We start from the raw sequence: 24,556 nt of genomic DNA on the forward strand, positions 1-24,556 counted from the left end.
GGTTTTTCTGTGGCGAGCTGTCAAACTTCCGAGGCCAGGAGCCGCGCGGCCTCTGAGGCGAGACCTCGGCTGCTCCTTCCCTCAGCGCCGCCTCATCCTGCAAAGAAGGCCGCTTCCTCGCTCCGGGCCCGGCGGCGGCGGCGGCGGGGCGGCCCTTCCTCCTCGGGTCCCGCCCCGCGCTCCTCAAGCGAGGCCAGCGCCGGCTTCGGGCAGAGATGCGGCGGGTCCGGCGGTCGCGGGTGTCCCGAGCGGGAGGGCCTCTGGCTTTGGCTTTGGCGGCCCTGCTGGTGGCGGCGACGGGGGCGCTGGGCTGGCTGTTGCTGTGGCAACGCGGCCTGCCGGACTCGGAGCTGGGCGAAGCCGCGCTGCCCTCGCAGCAGCCAGCCGAGCTCGCCCGGCGGCTCCTGCGCAGGCCCGTCTACGAGAAGCCTCCGCTGGGCAGGGAAGCGGAGCTGGGCGAGCTGGGCCGGCCCGTGCGCCTGGAGCTGAGCGCCGCCGAGCAGCGGCTCCAGGAGGAGAGCATCCGGAGACACCAGATCAACATCTACCTCAGCGACCGCATCTCGCTGCACCGCCGCCTGCCGGAGCGCCGCCACCTCCAGTGAGTGAGGCGGAGGGAGGGCGGCAAAGGGACGGGCGATGCCCGAAGGAAACAGGGGAGTCGAGGCAGGGGGGAAGGCTGGATGGCCGTCTGTCAATATACGATCTAGCTGAGATTTCTGCATTGCCCGGGGTTGGGCTAGATGACCCTCAGGGGCCCCACCCAACTCTACAATGGAGTCTGCTTCCTCAGGTACCTGAAATGGCCACCTCACTTAGAGCACAGGGGTGTGTGTGTGTGTGTATGGAAGGTGAGCTCCAGACAAGTGCTCTTTTTCCCTGGGGTACTCAGTGGTACTCAGTACCAGCATTAAAATATTTATTTATTTGGTTTTCATATTAAAATTTAACAAACAGATTTCCAACATGCACCATAAAAACAAGACCCCAAAGGATCTCCTGGACTTCCCCCTCCTCCCCTTTGTGGGTCCTCTTATTAATCATCCAAATCTTTTGCATCTCCATTGTATCCAAATTTCACCATTAGACTTCAAGTGTTATTACAATCCAACTAACAATTTTAACAGTTTGCAGTGATTTTTAAAGTAAGTTATGAATTCCCCTCCCCCAGTCCCCCATTTTACCCATAATGTTAAAAGTGCGGCACTTACTGTAACAACTTCACATTTTTTTTCTATTAAAAAAAGAAGAAGCACTGAGTAAAACCCATTCAGAGTGGATATGAGCTACTGCCTGTCTGGGGAAGTGTTGGCAAAACAAGATTGTACTGTATAGCGTACATGAGTGCCTAGGAGAGAAGGTTTGCTTTCGGTAGCAGATTCATAGGGGCCCAGCTATACTCTTCAGTTGTAACAGTATATCATGCCTGTGTTTTTCTCCAACATTTTAAAATCTCCCCTCCTTAAACTTGCCCTGCCTACCGCAACTCGTCCCCCGCCTTACAGGTGAACATATGGCAATCTTTCCATACAGTTGTGTGCAAATATTGGCGTGTTACTGTAAATACTATGTCAGAAGAGGAACAGAGCAGACAACTATGATTGCTCTGAAAACAGAGACACAAAATTTGGAGGGTGGGGGGAACCCGTGGCCTTTCTTTCAGTGCCTGTTCAAGTCAGAATGGGATCATGGTGCAGTGGGAGAGCTGTCACTCACCAGATACAAGGTTGGTTCGTTGAAAGACTTCTGTCTGCGGGTATTTAATCCACCTAGATTCACCTGTTCACTTCCTGGAACAGTACAATGCATCATCCTAGGTGCCCCGGAAGGATTTGTCCCATACTTTCAGAGCCTGTGTTTTCATACATAAAAAACCAAGTCACTTGTGGCATAAATAGCTAGAATAGGGTTACCAGATGTCCCCAGTTCCTGGGGACAGTACCCGGATTTGCAGATCTGTCCCTGGACAAATTCCATCCATGGAATGTCCCCAGATTTGCAAATCTGTCCCTGGGAAACGTGGCAGCGGCAGCCCCAGCAGCCCGGGGCCTGCCTGGTAGCGCATTTGGCTCTCGCTGGCTTCAGGAGCTGCTCGCTGCCACTGCCAAAGGAGAACCCGGGACAAGTGGCGGTACAGATCTCCTGCCCCCTTTGTTTTGACAGATCAAGGGAGGCTCGGGAGTTGTGGGCGGGCGGCCATTGCCCATGAGGGGTGCAAGGTGCTCGGTTTCTCTGCCGGGCAAGGTGCAAAGCCCTTCTTTCGCACCCTGTGAAACATAAATGCACAGTTTTTTAAAAACTGGGCAATGGCCGCCCGCCTGCGACTCGCAAGCCTCCCCTGATCAGTCAAAACAAAGGGGGAAGAGGGAGGAGATTGGGGGAGGCTCGGGAGTCACGGGCAGCCTTTGCCCAGTTTTTTAAAAACTCTGCGCATTTATGTTTCACAGGGTGCGAAAGAAGGGCTTTGCACCTTTATACGATATGCATGTGTGCTTGAGCCCAGGGTCTTTTGCCTCACCATCCCCACTACTGACTCCCTGTTGCTACTCAGCTTCAACAAAACAAAACAAAAGTGTCCCCGGATTCATTGAAAAGAATCTGGTAACCATAAGCTAGAATGCATATGAAAACCCAATCCTTAATTAATTGGATAATTCAATATATAATGCCTACCTATGTACAAATGTCATGGTATGTAGTACCTGTGGCTGGAAGTTAATGCAACCAGCAAACTCCACGCGAGAAGCAATGAATGGGACCTGTGCCAAGTTAGCTTTAAAGTAAAGGGTCACCTCTTTGAGAGCGTCTCCAGTTGAAAATTGTGTCCCAAATGAAGATGTTTGTAAGTTGGTGAGAATGTTTGTAGCCTCTCAAAATCATTGCTGCTTCCAGTTCTGCTGCTGCCCAACCCGTTTCCCATATTTTCTCACCATCATCCTGCTGCCTCCCCAATAATTATCCAAAAAGATGTGAGTTCACACAGCTATATTCCACCATTTTTGGAAGTTTGATATCATATCAAGATATTTTGGCCATGATCATTCCTCAGTTGAGCACTTTCTTTGAACCCAGCCCTATATGTATAGTTAACCAAGCTTATCACTGAGGCTGCAGTCCCATGCTTAAGATCACACAGATGGTTGCTTTCTTTTTATGGCTGCCTGTTCTCAATCAGGCACAGTGCTAGCCTTTGACAATATTTTCTTCCTGGAAATTTTCCAAGCGAGGCACCCTCAACTGACTTAAGCCGGATGTAGTTCCACTCTTTATGCTAGCTGTTCATAATCCTTTCATTCTTGCCACCCCAACCTGTACAATAAACTGCCCTGTACAGTACACATGGACATTGCCAGTAGCTGCCTTATCATGTTCATTTCTGCTTGTTGGAGGAAACTGAAGTCTTTTATTTACAAAAAGATTCTAACAAGATTGCTCATAAGAAGAAGAAAATACTACACTTTACTTCCTGGACTAGAGAGACTGTAAACTGCTGACGTTGCAATGTCTGTGAGTGCAGCGTAACTGAATGGTGTATATATTTCCACCACACAGGTGAAGCTCAGTGTCTGGTTATACACCTATTAGCTACTAACAACTTCTCAGAAATTGGTTGAGTATCATGCAATTTCACTGTGTTAGGGAACTTTCTCAAGACTACTGCAGCATGTGAAAGTTATCAGCATGATGAAATTTTCACCGCAAAAACAATCATTTGATTTGGCCCTTGAAGGGAGCAGCAGGAGCATTAGTGAGCAAAATGGGAACACCTCTGGGTAGGAGAGAGGTGTTAGTGAATGATCTGATGAAATATATTTCCTAGAAACCAGAAAATTGAGCAAGTGTATTTTATATGACCTGGCTGTGATTAACCTTGGTGGGGCAAGGAAGGGAAGTCTTCTGAAGCATACATGTCTAATGTCCTACACAACCTCAATCACGTAGTTTCTTTATAGCAGAATGAAGACAGGCAGTAGATCTGGGTAGCCAACTGGATGGCCTCCCGATGTTGCTGGACTACAACACCTATCATTCCTTACCATTGGCATGCTGTCTGGGGTTGATGGAAGTTGGAGTCCAACAACACCTGGAGGTCACCATGTTGGATACTTCAGGTCAAGATCTTGACATGGTGGCAACATAATGACTTCTACTTTAATTGCCTTTGGCTCTGTAGGTAAGTCCCTGTGCCTGGCATTCTCCAAGTTTGGTAAACGAGGGAGATAGAAGAGTGGGTGGCAATTGCCTCAGTAATTCGTTGTAAGGTTTTAATCTATTCATTGGTATAGTTAATTGAATATCACAGATTTTCAAAGCTGATATTTGAACTGCTTGAATAAAGGAAAATGAAGCTCAAATGAAAAACACGTGTGAATCTGAACAGTTACTGCATTCTGTGAAAATATGCTTAACATTTAATAATAATAAACCTATATGGTTAACTCTGCAGATATTAAAAATAAGTTCTCACTGATCCAACTCTAATTGTTGTTTTAGAAAAGATATTTACATGAAATTAGTAGCAACAGAATTGGGAGTGAGATGGTATTTGCAAATAATACATCATGGATAGGTGGTATTGACACTTGGATATACATTCTGATGTGTGCTTGGAAGTAGCATTGAATTCCTTAATATAGTTAATGTAGTACGGAGCGTATCACAAACTGGATGTTATTCCTAATAGAGTTGATACGCTCTTTGAAACTGCAAGATGAAAATCTAGGAGAAATTACTTCCTTGCTGCAGGTCCTACTCTGCACACTTACGATACATATTTGTGTATTCACCTCACTTCTGCATAAATTGTTGGGCAGAGTATTGCTTAATTATGTATCTGATTTTTCAATTAAAATGTATGCTTTTCTTACAGATGCAGAGAAAAGAAGTATGATTATTATAACCTTCCAAAGACTTCTGTTATAATAGCTTTTTATAATGAGGCTTGGTCAACGCTTCTCAGAACAGTTCATAGTGTTCTTGAGACTTCTCCTGACATCCTTCTGGAAGAAGTCATCCTTGTAGACGATTACAGTGATAAAGGTAAGCAGTGTCTCCACAAAGCCCCTTGCTGGCACAGGATTTTCTGTGAAATGAATAGGGCATTTAGTAGCTACTACACTTGGAGGCGGGATGCGGGTGGCTCTGTGGGTTAAACCACAGAGCCTAGGACTTGCCGATCAGAAGGTTGGCGGTTTGAATCCCCACGACAGGGTGAGCTCCCATTGCCCGGTCCCTGCTCCTGCCAACCTAGCAGTTAGAAAGCACTTCAGAGTGCAAGTAGATAAATAGGTACCGCTCCGGTGGGAAGGTAAACGGCGTTTCCGTGTGCTGCTTTGGTTTGCCAGAAGTGGCTTAGTCATGCTGGCCACATGACCCGGTAGCTATACGCCGGCTCCCTCGGCCAATAAAGCGAGATGAGTGCCGCAACCCCAGAGTCGGCCACGACTGGACCTAATGGTCAGGGGTCCCTTTACCTTACACTTGGAGGCAAGCGTAGCCCTTTTAGGATATAATTGGTGTAAGAGTGCAACTTGGCAGGAAGTATTTCCAAGGAACAACATAGACTGAAACTGGCTTGCACAGAGATGCGTTGCTAGTGGCCTGCATTGTAATGTTTGCTCTATACTCCTGAAAATTACTTCTCGGTAATCGTAGTGTGATTATCTCGTCGGTATACCACAATGTTGTTTATTTCCCACCTCTCTTAAAATCTTGGCGGACATGTGAGACACCACAGGATGTGGAGACATGACTAATAACTTTTGGGAATGGTTGCGATCCCTAAGAATAAAAAGCTATGCTGAGGGGAACCTAGGAGGCAGGGCCTGATGCACACAGGTAGGCAAGCTGCAGTTCAGTCATGCTGGTACATTGAGAACAAGGTTGGAAGGAGACCGACAGCACCTCATTTCCATCAAGAGCTGGCTGTAGATGTGGCAGATGCAGTCTCTATGGAGCACACTGCAGCCATCGCTGCCACTTTAGCAGCAGTAGTGGGCGATACGTTCCTTGGAGGCCAGATCTTCTGCTGCCTCACATTACCTCATGGGTGGGCCGTCTCAGTGAAAAGAGGACTTCAAAGTCCTCAAATTTAATGCCAGATGAGCAGATAAGGAGAGTGGGTTGATTAACTAAGGTACTTGCATCAAGAAAACCCAATCTTGGATGACCACCCACATAATCTTAGAAGGTGGGAACACCCAGAGCCAGACTTCCAATGATGATCTCAAAAACCAGGCAGGTTTTAATGAGTACAGGCCGTCTTTAATGAGTACAGGCCATTCAGAAACCCTGATTGACATTCAGTTGGAATACGTTCAGGTCAGCATCTTGGGCGCTGCGCTGCTCTGCTTTCAGAGGTGGGGCAAATGAACATGCAAGGTAGGTATTTTTGGTTGTGGCATCACAAATCTGGAACACCCTCCCAAGGGAGGTTCATCATAGCTCACTTTTTTGGTGAACTGAAAATGGCTTTCAACACTGAATTGCTGGGTATGTTTTGATGAAAAGCCGTTTTGCTAGCAGTTGCTTTGTACGTCAGCAGTTCATTCATCTCTTTTTTACAGAGCACTTAAAGGAGAATTTGGAAAACTATGTGGCTAACTTGCGCAAGGTACGGCTTATCCGCGCAAACAAGAGAGAAGGATTGGTTCGAGCAAGACTGCTGGGAGCTTCTATAGCAAAAGGGGATGTTCTAACCTTTCTTGATTGTCACTGTGAGTGCCATGAAGAATGGCTTGAACCATTATTAGAAAGGTAATGTTCAGTCAGATACTTTCTACATGCATTAAAAAAGTGAGTGGCATTTGATTTTCATTTGTTTCTCAGCAGTGGCAACCAGAGCCAGAGTATTTGCCTCACATTCTGTATTTTCTGTTCTTCTACCTGCTATTTTAGATGAATCCAAATACAGTGGTGCCTCGCAAGACGAAATTAATCCGTTCCGTGAGGCTCTTCGTATAGCGGTTTTTTCGTCTTGCGAAGCAAGCCCATTGACAGCTTAGCGGATTAGCGCTACAGCTGTCAAGCGGCTTCCAGCGATCAGCTGTTAAGCGGCTTATCAGCGGAACAGCTGATAAGCGGCTTAGCGGCTTAAGAAAAGGAAGAAAAAAGCGAAAAAAAACCGCAGGGGGATGCAAGATTTTTTTCGTCTTGCGAAGCAACCCCATAGGGGAATTCGTTTTACGAAGCGCCTCCAAAACAGAAAACCCTTTCGTCTAGCGGGTTTTTCGTCTTGCGAGGCGTTCGTCTTGCGGGGCACCACTGTAGTACTTTAAAAATGATTTAAGACATTCTAATTTCAACAAATACGTGTTGGTTAGAACCAACGTAAATAATGTGTAAACCTCCAGTACTTTACTAAGATTCATGTAGCTGCTTTATGCATGCCCAATGAGATTAATATCTATTTCAACCATAGATTGCTGCTTTTGAAAATCCCCCACAGTTCAGAAGAAATTGCCATGTATCAAGGAAGGACATCTGTTTAAAAAATATAAGCCCTAAATCCCTTGGATTCATTATTATTATTTTTCCTTTCATTTCTACACCACTTTATATTTTTAAAACAAAATCTCAAAGTGGTTTACATCCTATGTTAAAACATCAAATAAAACAATTCAGAATAAACTATTATAGAATAATTTCAAATATAAAGTATAGTTTCAAAGCAACATAATTAACAGAAAACTAAAATATTACCTTAAAGACTTCAAAAGAAAAAATTACCAAAGGAAGTCAAATATATACATTTAAAACAGCATAATTAGCAAAAGAATAAAATATTATCTTAAACATAGAACATACCTGCTGCTGTTGCTGCCAGTACTCCAACAGCAGGACTGTGGATGACCTGGGTCTGCAGGAAGAGTCAGCCAAGATGGTCTCTGGCCTCATCAACATTCTCAGTTTTTGTAGTGGGAGTGAGTCAGGGCTGGCTTTAAATTGATAGTGTTTACATTTGTAGATAAAAAGGTTGTTCATTGGTATGCCCTCCTTTTTTCAAAATACATTTTGCTTATATTGAGATGATGCCACTGAGACTGACAGTTGATGATAAGTTATTTTCAGCTTCTTGTAAGATGGAGATGTTGTGGGATTTTTCTAGTGGTATAAAGGAATGAGAATGGCAAGGGAAGAAAATGCTTGATGGTACACTGTGCTGTGTAATGTGTTTCTGACAACCAACACAAAATACACGTGGCCCAGTTTCCACATAACAGTAAGCCAAAACGTGGCGAAGCATGAAAAACCAAACATGCAAGTGCTCATAGTAAAAAATCACGCCCAGATCACTCATTTTCCACTCTGCTGCTATGTGGTGTCTTCCATAGCCAGACCATGAGTAGCAAGCATTAAATGAACTTTGGCTACAACTTGCAGTTGGTCTGGAGCGAGACAAACCATGAGTCCAGGTTTTAATGTAACACTAAGCCAAACAATGCTTAGTTCTGGGCAGTGCAGCAGCAGCAAAACCAGAGGAGGAGCAGAGCAGACACAGCTTTTGCTGTGTCTCTCTTAGTCACAGTTTTACCTAGTGATACATGCAAACTGGGCCCTTACGTATTTTGCAGTGTCATAAATGCATTATACAAGCACTGAATATCATCAGGCATTAAGCCATAATAACTTACTGGCAACCCCTCTCCCACATACATTAAAAGCATACTTGTGGTATGAGACTTAAGACTATTCTTAACACCAAAATGCAAGGAAACCCACAAATGAGCACAAACCCCACTGTCAGAGGTTGTGGTTCTGCATTGTGAATGAAAGAATAAAAAACGAGACCTCTAAAAATAATTCAGGGAAGTGGAATTTTAGGCAGAACACCCGCCTAAACACCAAAAAACAATATGAAGATGTGAAAAACAACATGTAATAATGCTTGGAATGTAATTAATATTTAACGGGAAACATTTTGAAGGGAAAACTAATGCTTTGACTTTATTTAATAATTTGAATTATTAGGTTATAGAGGCCTATATTGCCACATTTATTCAGTTCTTTTGAAGTAACCAAAGGCATGCTTATCAATTTAATCCACCAGATGGCAGTGTGGGGCAAGCTTTAGTCTGAAAATGAATATTTTCCCTCATATTTTACTGCGTTCTGTTTATTGTATATACACTCTATGTAGTCTTAGCAATGATTCACATGTTTCCTGATCTCTTATTTCCACTTAAAAATATCATTATGAACTGGTGCCTCGTGTGGTCTCAGCTGCAGCAGCCTCCATAACTAACCAGCAGCGGTGCAAACTGCTGCCGTAGAGTATTCCTGCATAATATTAACTATACTATTGTATATTTTGGCCCAGTCATAGCTTTTACTATCCTGTCCTCAAGCTGCTGCTCTTCCACCATTGCAAACCTTGTTCATAAACGAATTGACTGCACCATTGCAGGAGTTCAGGACATTCCCTTTTCTCTTGCATATGACCTGATATGACTCAAGGGGCAATTAAAAATTAGAAATGGGGAACAGGGACATGGCTGGGTGCATTGACATTGTATATATTGAAATAATTGTGCCAGCTCTCTCCCCAATTTATGGCATCACAGTGCACACTATGGTTGTTGCTCTCAGGTGGCCAGTAGGGTAGGGGTAAAGGGAGAGCTAACACATTGTAGAGCATGTGTTGGTGCAGGTTTTCATCTTTTGACCGCTTGGCTTTAATATCTGTAAGTAACCCACTCCTGCTATTAAGTTTCTCTGGCTCTCCTTTCCTCGTCCTCTCTGACTTCATCTCCTTTCTCTTCTTTGGCTGTCTGGCAACCAGCCTGCACTTTGCCTCTCTGCCTGGATTGTGGCCATCTCACTGACAGACCCAGTCAGGAAAGACTGGTCAATGAACTCTTGAAGCGCCTTGGAATGGAGAGTGAGTAAAATGAGTTTGCTTGTGCTCCCTGTGTGTGTGGTGGTTCTGTTGTGCTTCAGCTTTGCCTTTGTATCTGTTTCGCCTGCCTTTTTTCCTTATGCTACCATCCCTTTCTTTGAAGAAGATTAACAAAAGACTTTGTAAAAAGACGCCAAGAAGCAGTTAGATAAGCTTCCCCCCCCTCTTTTTTGTTGTTTGTATGTTTAAGTTGCTAAATATTACCTCAACTACAAAGAGGAAAAATCCTGACTATTAATACAGTGGTACCTCAGGTTAAGTACTTAATTCGTTCCGGAGGTTCCGTACTTAACCTGAAACTGTTCTTTTTTTTATATATATAATTTTTATTAGGTTTATAATATACAAAATTCAAATTCCAAATACATGTTTCCATAAATCTAATGGACTCCCCCCATCTTCCGGACACTGCATTCTCTGTAAAACCAAAACCTCAGCAATTTGTTGACTTATTTTAAACATAATAATATATCTTCCATTTTATCGTGATATCTGGTCTCTAAACATTTCAATCCGAATCCATTAATTTTTAGTTTCAACACAATAAAATTATTTCATTACACCACTTCTGTCTTGTTGTGCCTTATTTACCAATTCAAAGATTTACCGATACTGAAGCTATAATTTCCTAGAGAGAAGCATTTTTTAACATTCATACAACTTATAATGCTTTTTCAAATAGTCCTTAAATTTTTCCCAAACTTCCTCCGTTTCTTCTTCTCCCGAGTCTCGAATTCTGCCAGTCATTTCAGCCAGTTCCATATAATCCATCAGCTGCGTCTGCCATTCTTCCAGTGTGGGTAGATTTTGTGTCTTCCAGTGCTTTGCCATCAAGATCCTTGCTGCTGTAGTAGCGTACATAAAGAAAGTTCTATCTTTCTTAGCCACCCTCTGGTCTACCATGCCCAGGAGGAAGGCCTCCGGTTTCTTGGGTAAGGTGAGTCTAAGCACCTTTTTTAGTTCATTATGTATCATCTCCCAGAAGGCCTTCACCTTCGGGCAGGTCCACCAGAGGTGTAGAAATGTCCCTTCCTCCTCTTTACATTTCCAACATTTATTATCAGACAGGTGATATATCTTTGCAAGCTTGACTGGGGTCATGTACCACCGGTATGTCATTTTCATAATATTTTCCTTCAAGGCACTACATGCCGTGAATTTCATTCCGGTGTTCCATAACCTTTCCCAGTCTTCAAACATAATGTTGTGCCCCAAGTCCTGCGCCCACTTTATCATGGAGGATTTAACAATCTCATCCTGTGTATTCCATTTAAGCAGCAAGTTGTACATTCTCGAAATTAACTTAGATTTTGGCTCAAGCAACTCTGTCTCTAGTTTCGATTTTTCCTCCTGGAAACCCACTTTTTTGTCCGCTTTAAAAACTTCCTGGATTTGAGCATAATGCAACCAATCTCGCACCTTGTTTTTTAACTTTTCCATACTCTGCAACCTCCATTTATCTCCAATTTTTTCAATTATTTCCCAATATTTAGGCCAATGGGCCTCCATATTGAGTCTTTTACGTGCTTTGGCCTCCATCGGTGAGAGCCACCTCGGAGTTTTACTCTCCAATAAGTCTTTATATTTTGACCAGACCATAAAAACCTGAAACTGTTCTTAACCTGAAGCACCACTTTAGCTAATGGGACCTCCTGCTGCCACCGCGCCGCCACTGCGCGATTTCTGTTCTCATCCTGAAGCAAAGTTCTTAACCTGAGGTACTATTTCTGGGTTAGTGGAGTCTGTAACCTGAAGCGTATGTAACCTGAAGCATATGTAACCTGAGGTACCACTGTATAACAACTTTACATTGGCAAAGTAAATATATGAACATTATGATGCAGATTTGTTCTGTTCAACTAAACCTGGTGTGGTTTGGCACGGAGTGAAACCATTTTTTGTCTCTAAAACCACCATGGATTGTTTTCTCATTTCTCATGGGATGTTGTTAATGCGGAGGAAAGGGACAAAAAGAGGTTATTCTCCAGCTCTCTGGTGGTGACTAAACTCTAAAAAGTCTCTAGCTGTTAATTAGAACACTTGTGCTAATTTTCCCTATCACAGAGTACAGTTGTTAAATGTCAGTTGTCGAGCCTCACCTGCAGTTACTGCATACTTTGTCTAAACCAGGCACCCCCAAACTCAGCCCTCCAGATGTTTTAGGACTACAACTCCCATCATCCCTAGCTAGCAGGACCAGTGGTCAGGGATGATGGGAATTGTAGTCCCAAAACATCTGGTGGGCCGAGTTTGGGGGTGCCTGGTCTAAACTAATGGATAGTTCCCTAATCATTCAAGCTTACTGCTGAATTGATTAAGCCTATGTGACTTATTTAGGAAGCTGCCTTACACTGAGTCCAACTATTGCTCCATCTAGCTTTGTATTGTCTACAGAGACTGGCAGCAACTGTTCAGAGTTTCAGGCAAGGGACATTCCCAGCCCTACCTGGAGAGGCTGAGGATTGAATGCGATACCTTTTTGCAAGCAAAGTAGGTGTGCTTCCTCTGACGTATGCCCTTCCACTTCAGCTACACCCCTTCCCCAAATATATACTTCCTGGCATCAAGGCAGTCGCATTGCATTAGACTAAAGCCAGGTTCTCGGGTTGTGGAACAAGATCCTTCAGTAGGTTTCAAGATACTTGCAGTAGTTTAGGAATGATGGTTAATGTTGGAACTTCAGAGTGAACCATGGATGTCAGAAGACAAATGGCAGGTGGGCCTTTTTCTCTTCTTGGTGAATGTTCTCTTTTGCTTGAGATGCTATGTGGGAACTCTGCAAGCAGTAGGTAGGGGCAGAAGATGCTTAGTTGTGCTTTGGTGTTAATCCTTAGAGCAGCTGGGCAAAAGAATAAAGAGGATGGGGTGAAGAAGATAAAGGATGAACACTCCTGCTTTGTCTTTTTAGACAAAATCCTTAATATTCTGTGAAGCTGAGGTTCCAATACTTTGGCCACTTCATGAGAAGAGAAGACTCCCTGGGAAAGACCCTGATGTTGGGAAAGATGGAGGGCACAAGGAGAAGGGGACAACAGAGAACGAGATAGTTGGATAGTATTCTCGAAGCTACCAGCATGAGTTTGACCAAACTGCGGGAGGCAGTGGAAGACAGGAGTGCCTGGCGTGCTCTGGTCCATGGGGTCACGAAGAGTCGGACATGACTAAACGACTAAACAACAACAAATCTGTCACTCCCTTCCATAAATCCTCATGCCACCAGTGGGCTGTATGTTCTCAACTGTTTTACAAACCTGCTTACATTCATCCATCAAACAGTAGTTGGAGCAGAAGGCAAAATAAGTACAGGAAGGGGATGGATTCAAGAGGTTTCAGGGAAATTGAGCTAGCTTATGTTTACTTATTTTTTTATTTTAAAAAGTTATAAAAGCTTCCTGCCGCACAATGGAAAATAATAAACAATTTAACCTATAAACATACGTACTCTAGTGTGCTTCCATAATGTTGTTTGATATTTCTTGCTTCTGTGAACATCATCCAAATATTATTTCTTTATTAACTTACTTAGAATTAAAGAAGAGCCATCAGCTGTTGTCTGCCCTGTGATCGATGTGATTGACTGGAACACTTTTGAATATTTGGGAAATCCTGGGGAGCCACAGATTGGTGGGTTTGACTGGAGACTGGTCTTCACCTGGCATGTAGTACCCGAGAGGGAACAAAAACAGAGGAGATCCGAGGTTGATGTCATCAGGTCAGACTGATTTCTACTTTCTTTGAAATACATTTTAAACTGCTAAACCCATTGGGCTGACTAAACTGAAATTTGCTTCTCAACACGGGTTCTGAATGTTCTATCTATAACACATAATATAAATGTGTAGGTTGTCATATAAATTCTGCTTTTAAAATCACATATGTAAATCTTCCTCTTTCCTCATTTGTAAACATAGTTTTATACTGTACAATTCTCAGAACACAGAGATATTAACCAGTGGTGGTGGAGGTGAGAAGCCAGTACATATATGTTTGTTTGTTTGTGTATGTGTGTGTGTTACACATCAATAGGCCACAAAGAGAAAATCAATTGCTGTTCAGTTCACAAGGCCGTGGCAAACAGAATATTGGTTACAAATGCATTATGGCATATCTGGAATAGGTTTTTCACAGTCATCTTCACTGAATACTAAAATGTTCTTTCCAAATTACCCTTTAACAGGGTTGAACAAACTCATTCAGAAATAGTACAGTGGAACCTTGGTTTACAATCATAATCCTTTCCAGAGGTCTGGTTGTAAACCAAAACAGGTTGAAACAGGTTGTAACCCAAGGCACGCTTTCGTTGTAATCCAAAAAAAGGAGCACGCACTTCTGGGTTTGATGTGGTTGTAATCCAAAACGGTTGCAAACCAAGGTTCCACTGTAATGCAAAATCTTACTTCTATGGGCTGGTAATTTGTACAGGATTTAAACTCCGCTTTCCCCTTTACATTTAAGGTAGTTGCATTCTACTTTCCTCCAGACACCAACAATTAAAGAGAATTATGTACATGCTAGTTTTTTGGAAGGCAGTGTTCATTTCTAACCCAAAGTATTAAGAGTATTAATAATGCACTGAAGCTAGCTATTCCTAGTGCAAATTCAGAAATGTTAGAGCTAATATGAAATAAGCTTAGTCTTGACCTATCTCCATGGGATTAATTTTACACTGAAACAATAGGTTAAGATGTATTGGTTACTAGCGGAGAACAAGCTGGAATGTCAAGATTTTAGGAGATAGTTAAGAATAACGTAATTCTTCTTCCTAATTGAAAATTAGAGCCACTGTGCAATGGACGTTTTGTTCCTATCTGATGGCCCAATTCCCGAATGAAATTGTCAACAAGTGTCAAACTAGGATTTTGGAGTACCTGCACCTCCAAGCATTGTGGTGACCCAGTTTACACATAATAACAAGCCAAACAGTGGCTTTGTGCGAACAAACAAGCGTGTGAGTTTCCAGAGTGATGATTGCAGCCATTGTGCTCCTCCCCTGGTTTGGCTCTGCCATGCTACTCAGAGTTGTGCTATGGTTTGGCTTCATGTTACATCCAAACCCAGACTCATTCTTTGTGTGGAGTGAAGCAAACCATGAGCCCAGGTGTGACGTTAACATATGAGAGTGCTGGAAGTGAAATAGTTAAACAAGTTAACCAATCAGAATCCAGGGGGGTGGAGTCAGAGGGACTATCAAACCAACTCTGGGAGGGGCGAAGGGGAGTTCATTGGGAGTTGGATGGTTGGTTGCCATGGGAGTGAATTGGGATAGAGTCTGGGGGCAGGTTGAGTTAGTGTAGCGAAATAAGCTGAGTCAGGAACAGGTAGAAGTTAGGAAGACAAGTAAATATCTGAGAGGTGGTTTAGCGAGTGAGAGCAGGTAGCGGAAGTTATAGGTCTGGATAGGCAGCCCATGATTGTAATTGACTGAGACCATTTATAAAACCACACGCTTGTTAAACTGCAATAAATAAACAGAAGTTTATTTTCCAATTTAACCCTGACTGGACTCAGTATTGTACCAGGTAGGGCCTGGGTGGTGGCAGCGAGAAATAAAGTGGTGGCACAGGGATCAATAGACGGTGAAACATCCAGGGACCCTGTGTGATCGCCACACCAGGTTCAGACATTAATGCCAAGTCAAACCATGGCTTAGCCCTGGGTAGCGCAGCAGCAGCAGGGCCACAGTCTGTGCCGTAGGAACCTGCTCATTTGCACTAAGCCATGGTTTTCCCTAATGTTGCATCCAAAGTGTGAGCAAACTCGTTCAAAATAAGTTTCTAGGTGAGGATGTGCATGTTCTGAGCAGGTTGTCTGGAGTTCCTGCAGGGCTGTCTCATCAATGAGCAATGTGAGGCAGTCAACTCAGGTGGCAGATCTGATTTCCTCCATGCATGCCTGCCACCATGGCCGCCTCTTGTGTGCCTGGCTGCTCCCTTTTCCGCCTTGACCTCTGCACCACTGGCTGCTGCTGAGGAGGAGGAGGTGGCAAAAGGGGCAGTCAGGTGTGGAGGAGGCAAAGGCAGCACATGTATGTAGAAGAGGCAATGGCAGCAAAGTGGGGAGCATATTCAGTTTTGTCTGAAGCAGCAAAATATCCTGGGCTGGCCCTGCAGAACTGGATCTCAGTCAATGCAAGACCAGCATATTGGCGAACCATGGAATTAGGATTTAGCCAGTTCTAGATGGAGTTGCACTGCTCAAACAGAACCAAGACCATAGGTAGGGGGTGCTATTACGTAGATCCAGTCTTGCAGTGGACGTAGTTCTCAAAGTGCCTTTTAATCAACTTCTGTTACATGTGTCAGCTGCAGTCCTACTTGGAAAGATATCATGCCGCTGTTTTCCATGCCCTGACAATATCCCTGTTAGATTACTTTAATGTGCCCCAAACAGAATTGCTTGCTCCCTTGTAACATCTTCATCAGAGGGATGGCTTTAGGTACCCCCATCATCAGGGCTGTCAGGGAGAGGGCCTTCTTCACGGAGAGGGCCTTCTCCTTTGTGGCATCCCATTTAGGGCTCTTCTTCATATTTATTTGTCATGTGCCTCCTTTGCGTGTATTTAAGTGCCAAGTGAAAATGGTTGTTTGTCCAGTGATATAATGCTATTTAATCAATCTTTATTGGTTGGTTTGTTATGTGGACTGATGTAAGCTACTTTGGGGGATATGGCTGAATAGAAGAGTAAAAATAGATTAAATAAAAAAAAAGGTAAAGGTACCCCTGCCCGTACGGGCCAGTCTTGACAGACTCTGGGGTTGTGCGCCCATCTCACTTAAGAGGCCAGGGGCCAGCGCTGTCCGGAGACACTTCCGGGTCACATGGCCAGTGTGACAACGCTGCTCTGGCGAGCCAGAGCTGCACACGGAAACGCCGTTTACCTTCCCGCTGGTAAGCGGTCCCTATTTATCTACTTGCACCCGGAGGTGCTTTCGAACTGCTAGGTTGGCAGGCGCTGGGACCGAGCAGCGGGAGCGCACCCCGCAGCAGGGATTCGAACCGCCGACCTTTCGATCAGCAAGTCCTAGGCGCTGAGGCTTTAACCCACAGCGCCACCTGTGTCCCAGATTAAATAAACAAGGTACTAAATAAATAAAATTTGAAACATACTTTGAATTGATACCGAATTATTTAACATGCATTATTACTATACCTTTCTGTTGCTTAGAAGCAGTGGCGTAGCGTGGGGGGTGCAGGGGGGGCCGGCCGCACCGGGCGCAACATCTGGGGTTAGGGGGCGCAAATCCACAGGTTAGGGGCGCAAATCCACGGGTTAGGGGGCGCAAATTACTTGCCTTGCCCCGGGTGCTGACAACCCACGCTACGCCACTGCTTAGAAGTCATTGGTTTTCTCATCCTTTCCTTAGTAGAGAGGTAAATAATTATTCCCCCTCTTCCTTCTGAGATTCTTTTAAAAACGTTTGAAACTGTCAACCTGTTTTCCTCAAATTTTCTTTCTTCTCGGCTGAGCGTGCCTGTTTCCTTAACTTTCCTTGTATGATTTGTAGCTCTCTGAAACATTAAGAACTTTTCAACATCCCTCTTGAACTAGAGTACCCAGAACTGCTTTCATTTTTAGTAAAGACCAAAACAAATAGGCTTTGATTACTTCAGCTGCCTCTTTATCCTCACTGTGCCTTCTTTTGTATTGAGGAAATATCCAATGTTGTCTTTGTTTTCCATTTCCTTTTCTAACATATTTAATACAAATTCCTTTGTGTTGGTTGTGTCTTTGTCTATCTGCAATTCATTTAGTGCCTTCGTTTTTGGGATTTAGGCTGTGCAGTAATCCTAACTCCGCTTACCTGGGAAGAAACCATTTTAAATTCAACAGAACTTGCTTCTGAATAGACATGGTTAGGATTGCGCTTAAAGCCTTTTCTAGGAGCTAATGTGGTGTAGTGGTTAGAGGGCTGGACTGTGACCAAAGCCAGTCATGATGGTCACCATGGGCTAATAATTGTGTCTATATCTAATTTATTCATAGGATCATTCTGAACGTTTCTTAAATGTTAATTTCAAAATATATGTCCCACCTTTCTATATAATAAAAGGCAGCTTAAAAACAAAATAAAACAGTACACTGTGATAACAATAAATAACAATGGGGGATAAAATGGAGGGCATTCATACTCGATATGCTTTATCAATACAATCTGCCCTTTTCGCTCTTGGATCTGTCACATTAGTTTAAATTATTGTTTTTCTGGTATCTTCACCCTTCTCTCTAAATGGGTTTTGGTGTCTTGTATTTGTAGTTTGACCATTAAACAAAAAACAAAAAAGCCCGCTAGCCATTTTGGGCACAGTGGTACCTATTAATCAGAGGGTGGGTGGGAAATCCCTTTCATTCCGAGGTCCACATTCCCTCAATAGTGTGTGCGGCTAGAAATATACAATCCTCAATCCAGGCAAGGAAGAGGTATAATCACAGTTCAAAGATACATTCCATCCTAATAAAGAGCGTCAGAGGAGGGTCCAGGGCCTGTGAGGGGGATGGCCTACATAGAGTCCTGAGGGCTGGATAGAGAGACATTTGGCCCCTAGATCCAAGGGTCCCCACCCCTGCTGTAAATTAGCAGTGAATGTCCTTGGTTTGCAGAGGAATCCTAACAGTGTCTACCGAAAAGTAGGTCCTACTCAATGCAGTAGGACTTTCTCCCAGGTAAATGGGGTTAGGGTTGCAGCCTTTATCTTTCTAGTTTGCCTGGAGGTCAGTTAGAATTTAAGTAGTACCATTCAGTGAATGCATGTTTGTGTAATAACATTCTAACGTGCCATCAACTCTAACGTGCAGCTCAATTTTTAGAACCTTGAAACCAAAAAAAGTATTTGCTGGAGAATGTAAATGTGCCATCAAATCTAATGTGCACCTTAATTTTTGCAATGTACCGTAATTTGGCCAAAAAAGGTGATCATTAGATTTTAGTAAATACAGTATATGTGTGTACCTTATTTCAGTAAGATATCTGCCTGCCTATCTATCTATCTATCATCTATCTATCTATCTATCATCTATCTATCTATCATCTATCTATCTATCTATCTATCTATCTATCTATCTATCACAGCCTTTGAACCCTTATTCTTTTAAAGTATTAAATAATGTGGATTTATTAGCCTAGTTGTAATCGAGCAGCCTGTGAAAGCAGAATGTATTTTATCACAAACATTTCTTGCAACCAAAACTTGTCTTGTAAAATGTTAATATCTTCCTCCTTGTTTTCTTGGTAAGGTATGAATAAGTTGCATTCTGGTCCATGGACATTTTTTGTAAAAGGTGTACCATTAATAATATGGCACTGATATGTTGAGCCACATAATGATGCTTGTTACAGAAAAACAATGTGTTCCCTAATGTCAGAGTTACTTTCCTCTCATAGGTCTCCTACTATGGCTGGTGGGCTCTTTGCAGTCAGTAAGCATTATTTTAGCTACCTCGGCTCTTATGACACAGGAATGGAAGTCTGGGGAGGAGAAAACCTTGAATTTTCATTCCGGGTAAGTAACGTTATTGGAAGTAGCCCTGAACCATTCCCCTCCACGCAAATCTCATTAAGCTCCTTATGTCTCCTGCATGAATAACTGTCTTTTAAAGGAAATATGCAAGTAGTGTAGTGTAAGTTGTTAATCAAACCAGTCCTTGCCAGTGCTATTATGAATACAAAGTCTAGTTTATTCTCCTGAGCTGCTTCTGTTATCCAGAACTAGGTAGTTGTAACATTCATATTTTGTAGTCCAGTGCTCTGATGGATAACTAGCTGGTGATTCCATAGTTTCAGGCAAGTCCTACCAAATGTTAATGGAAGTAAAATTGTACTTGCTATGCCCCATATAAGGAAAATAAAGGTAAAGGGACCCCTGACCATTAGGTCCAGTTGTGGCCGACTCTGGGGTTGTGGCGCTCATCTCGCTTTACTGGCCGAGGAAACTGGCGTACAGCTTCCGGGTCATGTGGCCAGCATGACTAAGCCGCGTCTGGAGAACCAGAGCAGCGCACGGAAACTGATTACCTTCCCACCAGAGCGGTACCTATTTATCTACTTGCACTTTGACGTGCTTTTGAACTGCTAGGTGGGAAGGAGCAGGGACCGAGCAATGGGAGCTCACCCCATCGCAGGGATTCGAACCGCCGACCTTCTGATTGGCAAGTCCTAGGCTCTGTGGTTTAACCCACAGCGCCACCCGTGTCCCTAAATATTTCCCCCCAAAGATGAACATATTCCCTACTTAGAATTAATGGGACATAAACATACAAGCTTTATTTGGACTGGGGTGTTTGGGTTTTGTATGGATTGTAATGTCTAGTCATACACGTATGATCCATAACTGCAAAGTCATTTCTTTTTGGTGGCACCACATGTTATTATCAAGCTTGGTTATATGTAAATAGTGTAGGTTGCATGGCAGTTCCTGCCTCCACGTCACTGTTTAGAGAATAGAGCAACATCTGAGAATATTAGATGTCATACTAAGTATGGAACTTGTAGATTAAACTTCCCAAAACACTCCGTACTGCATCTACCTATAAAGAAAACGTACATACTGTAATGCTTCAGTCTAATACCGCTACTTAAATTATATACTCTTTGATCTTAATATAGTATCTAATTGAACGGATCTAATGCACAAATGAGCCAATAATTATTTCATGCTGTGAAATGCCCAGGCATCTCTTCTATCCTCTTAGCTGAAGTGTCCTCTGTAGCCACCCGCTGACTCCGTGTATAAAATACATTCTTCAACTAATTACATCCTGTGTAAAGATACTCAATGTCTCTGCCCATTTGTCCTGTTCCTTAAAAGTTAAGGCCGGTGCATATCTGCTCAAAGTTCACAAGGAAGAAATCCAAATGTAGGAAATATCAATGTTGTATGCTTCCAGTAATAATTGTGCTAGACTGTTGACATAAGGTACTTGCAATATTTGATTGTGTTCACACGGCATGAGAGATCAAACATTAGGCATATTTTTAGGGGAGGAATCATAAATATTGGGTGGTATTCAACTAAGTTGAATAATAAATAAAAATTATTATTATTATTATTAAGTTCTACTCAGAGTAGACCCACTGAAATTAAGTTAGGTCCATTAATTACAGTAGTTCTGCTTAGTTGAATACCACCAATAGAATAGATCTTGAAATATGCATGGAGTTAAACTAAGCTATAGAGGCTGACACAAAACAAAGCTAGCCAGAACTGGTAATGGAAAGGGATTTGGGAGGAAGTGTGGCAGGAGTATTTGCTCAACTTCTAAAGCATTACCTTGAGCTTCAGTGGTACAAGTAGCTTCTTAAACAGCTGCTGCTTAAGCCAGTTCATAGGATAGGGCTGCAATATTGCATGCATATAATACGGGCTGTTTTGTTTGTTTTTCTTTATTTTCTTTAGATCTGGCAGTGTGGAGGAAGTCTTGAGATCCATCCTTGTTCTCACGTGGGACATGTTTTCCCAAAGCAAGCTCCCTACTCAAGGGCAAAGGCTTTGGCTAACTCTGTCCGTGCTGCAGAAGTGTGGATGGATGCATACAAAGAGCTTTATTACCACAGAAATCCACATGCACGCAAGGTAAGCTTACTGTTCAGATCACTTTTCTGAGGAGCCTGTCACCTAAATTTTGACTCTAGAGGGAAAAGGGGAGAGCCAAGGAAGCAAGGGGTATTATTTATGCCAGGCACATAATTTGAATTGCCTTGGTGCTTGTCTGTTTTTGTAACGTGCTGAGAACACAGAGCACTTTTTGCAGGGCTGTTAATCCATCTTACAAAAGTGACAAAATTCCTTGGGAAAAGAAAATTAGGTACCGTAGTTTTGGTAGATATGATATAAAGGATTAAATAAAAATGAGTTGACGAAATTGACGAAAGAGAGGACGTTAAATTATAATATATTAAATTATTTAAATGAAAATAAGGTTGGAAGGATTTGCTGAAAAAACGATTGGAACTAGAATACAAAATTGGGAGGTATGAGGTGGTCAAGGAAAAAAGTAAAGGAAGAAAATTTGTAAAGGTTTAATCTGTTTTTTTTTCTATTTTAAGTGAATGTATTTTTATACCTTTTCTCTTTTTTCTGTTATTGTTGTATTCTTTTTCTTTGTATTTTGTATTGCTTTTTTCTTTTTTGTAACTTTAAACTTTGAATAAATATTATTAAAAAAAAAAGTGACAAAATTCCTAAAGAATGGAAATGGTCTCCAATGAAGTAGATCTACTGGCACAAGGACTTACGGCTGTGCAAGGGAACTTTCCTTTCCTCCCCACACTCTGCCTCCCTAAATCTGTTCTGATGTTTTCCCCAACCCCCCTGGAGCAAATTTGGGGAAGGTGCAGAGAGAGAGGACAGAGAGGGAAAATTCCATTGCACAAGTGGAAACCCGTGGAGTAGTGGATCTACTTTGTTGGATTCTGCCCCTTAGTGTTTTGCCAGTTTGAAAAAGAATAGGATTAATAATCTTGATAATTATTGGTTAGCTATCCTGACTAGAATAACTGAACTGTTGATAAATACATAACTCTACATTAAAGGAAAGATTTTGATGGTAGAATTTGAATTATTACAATTATAACTATTGCCAATCAATGTGGTTTCAGGATTAGTATTACCAAATACATTTATAATCTTGAGAAAATGTGATCAGCTGGATAACTATAAATAGTTGGTTCTAGTAATCTGATTTTCATTTAGAAGAGGTAAAACTTAAGAAGGATCGCAGGGAAAAGGATTACTCTGGTACCCAATAGCTCCTGGTGGCATTACATGAAATCAAGAGGCCGGGACATTTGAGGGTTTCTAATTCAAAACTCCATAGGTTGGATCTCTGCTAGTATCAGGTAGTCCTACAGAAGGGAGAGGCAATTTTGCCAAAGCCGCCAGTATACTCAAAAAATCTGTTCCATATGGTTAGAGAGCCCTCTGAAACAGTGTGGGAGGTAATACATGGAGCACTAGGAAGGGGGAATTGGCAAAAATAGCTTCCTTCCGTCCCCACCTTCTGAAGCAGGAGCCTCCACTGGACCTCTGTCTCTTCTGCAAATGGAAGGGGAAACCTGCATCTAGTCCAGTAGGTTTATTAATGATTTTGAATAGTAATATTGCAGACGGTCAAGGTTACAGCTGGTACTAAAAATGTAGAGGCTAGGTTGGGATATGATTAAATAGATACCAAACAATCTGGCTCAGTTAATGGGCTGGATGCAATCAAATACCACACATTTTTAATGAAGGTAAGAACACAAACTCCCTGATCTAGAAATCTGTAGTATGTACTGGTACTACAGATAAATGGGATTATGATGTTTGTACTGAGTTACCTTTGTGAGACTTCACACAGATTTTGTCTGGATTTGGGTCCTTCACTATGTATGATGCTATGATGCTTGCCTATAGGGAATTTTGCTGGTAACTAACCCTCTTTCAATTGTGATAATAACCATAGGAGCCAACCCCTAGGGGCTGAGGTCCTTTGACCCCCCCCTAAATATTTGAGGGGACCAGCCCCTCCCCAAGTTGAGGTGCATTGCCATTCAAATGGTGTGGGGGGGCATGTCATATGATTGATTATGTGAGGCAGGGCTTACCTCTCCACAGTATTTAATTCAAGCTGGCATCCCTGGGTCATATTAAATATGGTCTTTGCTCTATCAGGATAGTATTAGGAAACAGTGTTTGAAGGTCAGTGACTAGCTGTGAACACGTGCATCAGTTTTATTGCAGTAGCAAAACTAAAGTTTGGATGTGAAATCAGAACATCCAAGTAGAAAAAGCATATAGAATATTACCGTATTTTTCGCACGATTGGACGCACCGGACCATAGGACGCGCCTAGTTTTTTTGGGGGGAAATAAAGGAAAAAAATTTTCCCTTTATTTCCTCCCCAAAAGCAGGTCAGGGAAACCGAACCAGGTCGAGGAACAGCGGGATAGTGGCGCTGCGCCTCCCTGCTGTCCCCCGAGCTTGTGGGGCTGGCTGATGTCTGCCTAGCACGCGGGGCGCTCTGCTTCAGGGCGCCCCACCCGCCGGGCGGCAGGCTGCTATCCGCAGCTTGGGGAGCCTTGCGGGGAACTGCTGCAGGGCTCCCCACGCTGCGGATGTATGCCTGGTGTGAGGGGCGCTCTGCTTTAGGGCGCCCCACCCGCCGGGCGGCAGGCTGCTATCCGCAGCTTGGGGAGCCTTGCGGGGAACTCCTGCAAGGCTCTCCACGCAGCGGATGTGTTCCCGAAGCGCCAGACGCTCTGCTTTCAGGGCGCCCGACGCTCCGGGAAGCAGGCTGCTATCCGCAGCGTGGGGAGCCCTGTGAGGAACTGCTGCAGGGCTCTGCACGCTGCAGATGTCTGCCCGGCGCGAGGGGCGCTCTGCTTCAGGGCGCCCCACCCGCCGGGCGGCAGGCTGCTATCCGCAGCGTGGGGAGCCTTGCGGGGAGCTCCTGCAAGGGTCCCCACGCTGCGGGTGTGTTCCTGAAGTGCCGGGCGCTCTGCTTTCAGGGCGCCCGACGCTCCAGGAAGCAGGCTGCTATCCGCAGCTTGGGGAGCCTTGCGGGGAACTGCTGCAGGGCTCCCCAAGCTGCGGATGTATGCCTGGCGCGAGGGGCGCTCTGCTTCAGGGCGCCCCACCCGCCGGGCGGCAGGCTGCTATCCGCAGCGTGGGGAGCCTTGCGGG

General features: G+C 43.6%; 1 protein-coding gene across 1 annotated transcript in view; it reads left to right on the forward strand.

Annotated features, from left to right (window-relative positions):
• Nucleotides 1–200: 200 nt before the first annotated feature.
• Nucleotides 201–24,556, forward strand: part of GALNT12 (polypeptide N-acetylgalactosaminyltransferase 12) — a 36,051-nt gene continuing 11,695 nt past the window's right edge. The window contains exons 1-6 of the mRNA XM_081920051.1: nucleotides 201–601; nucleotides 4,871–5,040; nucleotides 6,567–6,756; nucleotides 13,425–13,610; nucleotides 19,279–19,396; nucleotides 21,290–21,466. Coding sequence (XP_081776177.1) covers nucleotides 216–601; nucleotides 4,871–5,040; nucleotides 6,567–6,756; nucleotides 13,425–13,610; nucleotides 19,279–19,396; nucleotides 21,290–21,466 — 1,227 coding nt within the window. The 5' untranslated portion in view covers nucleotides 201–215. The remainder of the gene's footprint in view (nucleotides 602–4,870; nucleotides 5,041–6,566; nucleotides 6,757–13,424; nucleotides 13,611–19,278; nucleotides 19,397–21,289; nucleotides 21,467–24,556) is intronic.

This window comes from Podarcis melisellensis (genome assembly GCF_964234715.1).
Source record: "Podarcis melisellensis genome assembly, chromosome: 7".
Taxonomy (NCBI): domain Eukaryota; kingdom Metazoa; phylum Chordata; class Lepidosauria; order Squamata; family Lacertidae; genus Podarcis; species Podarcis melisellensis.